This window comes from Sitodiplosis mosellana, unplaced genomic scaffold (genome assembly GCF_009176505.1).
Source record: "Sitodiplosis mosellana isolate CC-2019 unplaced genomic scaffold, AAFC_SMos_1.0 Smas_scaffold_761, whole genome shotgun sequence".
Taxonomy (NCBI): Eukaryota; Metazoa; Arthropoda; class Insecta; order Diptera; family Cecidomyiidae; genus Sitodiplosis; species Sitodiplosis mosellana.
Genome location: NW_022596003.1, coordinates 1 through 3,799, shown reverse-complemented (window position 1 = coordinate 3,799; position 3,799 = coordinate 1). Strand labels below are relative to the sequence as shown.

General features: G+C 31.1%; 1 protein-coding gene across 1 annotated transcript; it reads left to right on the top strand.

The window, feature by feature from the left end:
* Positions 1 to 77: 77 nt before the first annotated feature.
* Positions 78 to 2,297, top strand: LOC129570943 (syntaxin-1A-like). Its single transcript, XM_055450667.1, has 3 exons — positions 78 to 218; positions 646 to 756; positions 1,033 to 2,297. Exons 1-3 carry the CDS (start codon positions 87 to 89, stop codon positions 1,045 to 1,047), a joined length of 258 nt encoding a protein of 85 aa, XP_055306642.1. The 5' UTR covers positions 78 to 86; the 3' UTR covers positions 1,048 to 2,297.
* The last annotated feature ends 1,502 nt before the right edge of the window (positions 2,298 to 3,799 follow it).

The following is a 3,799-nucleotide window of genomic DNA, read 5'->3' as shown; positions in this document are numbered from 1 at the left end:
TCGTTGGAAATTTGTTTTTTTTTCTCTTCTCTTCTCTCTATGTGTGTGTGTTTTCTTATTTTCCGGTTGCGCTGCTGTAGATTATCATGGATACACATCAAGCCAAACAAACACTTGCTGATATTGAAGCCCGGCACGCCGATATTATCAAATTGGAAAATTCGATAAGAGAATTGCACGATATGTTCATGGATATGGCTATTTTGGTCGAGAGTCAGGTAATGTTCTACTTTCTATGCTTGTTTTGGTGTCATTTCTCTGCGTGCAAAAAAAAAACCATCCACCCGACACATATATACATTTTGTTTGAAACTTTGATTGAAAAAAAGCGAGAGAAAAAGCATAATCGAACCGATAGAAATCAATGGAATAAAGTCATTTTATGTGGAATATTGCGCACTGGGATAGAACGCAGTCATGTGCATTTGCAGCAAACACACAAACACACATAAACTGATTTTATCATCAATGATTCAATTTCAATTAATTTCCAGACTAAAATCCGATTTGAACATTTATTTCATATTTCGTTTTCTTATTCTTCTTCTTTTTTTCTTCTTCTTCTACTACTACTTTTGGTACCGATACATTTTCAATTCGCACTTTTAAATCACACACAAAATAAACAAAACAAAATTTGTGCAGGGTGAAATGATTGATCGCATAGAATACCATGTTGAACATGCGGTCGATTATGTTCAAACAGCAACGCAAGATACCAAAAAAGCGTTCGAATTTGAGACTAAAGCTCGTCGGGTGAGTAAATTTACTTCGCAAACCATAGTAATCGAATTGTGTTTTTTTCTTTTCTTTTTTTTGTTTTTTTTTTTTTCCACGTCCCATGTGTATTTGTTCGAACCCGTATCAATTGTCCAACATCCTCATCCTCAACCTCCTGCCCTTCGACCAAAACCAAAAATGTTATCGTAAAATGTTGTTGAATTGGATCCATTCTGTTTTACGTCAACATCTATTGCATATTTTTAGCACTACATGAAATGTAGAGCTACTAATCTGCTTTTTTAATTCTAGATACTTTTTGAGTGATGAAACGAATTATGGTGAATTTGAATTTTATGCTCATATTTTTTATTTAATTTAAAACACGTGCACTAACGACAAATAAGTGCATAATATCTCAAAGCGCCAATCAAATTTTTATTATCTAATGTTGTTTAAAAATCACATTAATTTTTCGTATAGTATTTTTCTGAGTCTTGAACAGAATTAAAGTGATTTTAGCAGAGATTACTATGAGATATTTTTATTCATATGGGATAGAAATATCGCATAAAAATATCAGATATTTTTCATGCGTTGCGTTGTTGTAACGCATCTGCAGTACAAAATTCATATTTCTTTCTGCGTGCCAAGTAAATTTTGCTGAATTCGGCTCGGATCAGTCTCAAATTCGACTTGGCTCCCAGGAGGGAATATGAATTTTGTACTGCAGATGCGTTACAACAACGCAACGCATGAAAAATATCTCATAGTAATCTCTGGATTTTAGATTCTATGTTCATATTATTTATTTAATTTAAACCAAAGGCAGTGTATTTCAAAAAAGAAATAAAATCAAGATCTTTTAATTCATTTTGCAAATAAATATATTACTTCAAAGTTACTTTGATGAAATACATTTCATGTAGTGCGCCAAAAAATAGTTTGTTGTGAAACAACAAAATAGATTAAGTAACTGAAAACTCATTTGTGTTTGATTTGCTTTTAATTTCTTTTTTGTATTTACCGCTTTCTTCAACACTCTAAAAAATATTGGCAAGTCATCTCTTTCCCTCTGTTACCACCACCAATACGTCAATTTATTTTGATTTTCCCAACTATTTTCGTTTCAAATTGAAATTTATGTCTCTCCCTTTATCTGTGTGTGTGTGTCCGTCCATTCAACACACAAATTAAATTCAATTACATTTACATAATATAAAAAATACCTGATTGATGAACAAATTAACAAAGTACAAAGCAAGACATAAATTATTATACATTTAAGTTTCCTAATGTGATTTTAATTAACATATCAAATAATCTCAATATTTTTTTTATTATTTAAATGGGAAATCCGAAGAATTATATAAGAAAAAAAAATAATGAAAAAAAACTAATTATAAGAGAAGCAATTAAAGCATTAAAAATGTATACTAGTTTTAAGTGAAATGTAATTGGCCTTAGGGCAGCATGTTGATGGATCATTGCACGCGAACTCTTGTCCGCAGATCCATCAGCTGAAACGATGAACAATCAATAAATAATAAATACATTTGCTTGTGTGACAATCGAAATTCCTCTAATTTGGTGACCATAATTTGCATACCTATTTCACCTGTATATGTATGTATATAACAAACCGCAAGACGCATTTTGTACACAATTCTAACTCTTCCCAAACAATATAAACTGATCTAATTTTTCGCCCATAATTTTGTAATTTTGCATGTTTCGCATGTGGTAATCCACATTCACACACATCCACAATCACATCAGATGAAATATTCACTCGAATCCAAATAAATAACAACAAAAACTACGATTAAATACAAAACCTCCTTTAAAATTTACAAATCGCCAATAAAAATGACAAAACGGCAATAAAATTGACAAAAAAATTCAACAAAATCGACAACAAATCGAAATAAAATGTAACAAAACAATCAATAAAATTAACATTACGTCCAATGAAATTGCCAGATTGAGAAAATAATTTTGACAATATAGGTAATAGAATTGCCAAATTAGAGAATAAATCTGACAAAATGGGTATAAAATTGACATTTTTTGCAATAAATTTTTACTCTGTATTAACTATTAACATATATTATTCTGCTTCTCTTTTGGAATGTGCATGCATTTTCGTTTTTCTCTTTCTCTGTCTCTGTTTCAAATAAACATTTATATTATAATCAATATCAAAATTTTGGCTACACGACCAATCAAAAACAATTAAAAATGAATAAATTTAATCCTATAAATTATAAATCAAAATATAACAACAACAACAACAACAAAAACAAAAACCTCAACCCACGAAATGTTGGTGAAATGATATCAATAAATTCGCATGATGCATCGACAAAAACTATGGTCAAATGCATTTAACGCGATTGACCTAATGCTGCCAATGGCCCATTCTTATTGCAAACTCTCACTCACTTACTCAATCTGCCACTCTCTTTTGCCTACCGAATTAATTATGAACACATCAACAATCGAATATTAATACCGACACATTGTCGCAATGAAATGCGACCGCAAATGCTCTTATCGTCAACAATTACAATTAATTACAATTCCTCATGTAAAATGCAACGGTTTGCCATTCATAATTCATCATTCACCCGTTAACTTCAATTGAAATTCGCGTCGACAATGTGCGCGCGCGCTCACGCCAAAAACACACAAACCCATTCCAAATCGAATAATTAAATTTTCTTATTGCATTCTCTCACTCCCTGTCGACTATTTTATGCAAATATGTATAAAATAAAACATTTCAACCATTCGGCTACTTAACACATAATTCATACGACCGACCATTTTTGTTTCCAACAACAACAACAACAAATTATACACGACCCCAAAATTAATAAACTAACAAAAAATATGTGATGGTTTTTATTGAATTTTTGCTTGGATTATTGTGTTTTGGTTTTTTTTTTATTAAAATTCCTCTCAATTTTGTTTCTGCCATACTAACGGTTACAAATGTTAAAATTGGATTCGGTTATGGTCAACTTCAATGTCTCCTCCTACACACTATTCTATTCTATCTGTCTGTGGTCTCTGT

Coding starts and splice junctions, on each gene's coding strand:
- LOC129570943 (XM_055450667.1), top strand. CDS start 87: ATGGATACACATCAAGCCAAACAAACACTTGCTGATATTGAAGCCCGG. Junction 219..645: donor CTATTTTGGTCGAGAGTCAG/GTAATGTTCTAC, acceptor AAATTTGTGCAG/GGTGAAATGATTGATCGCAT.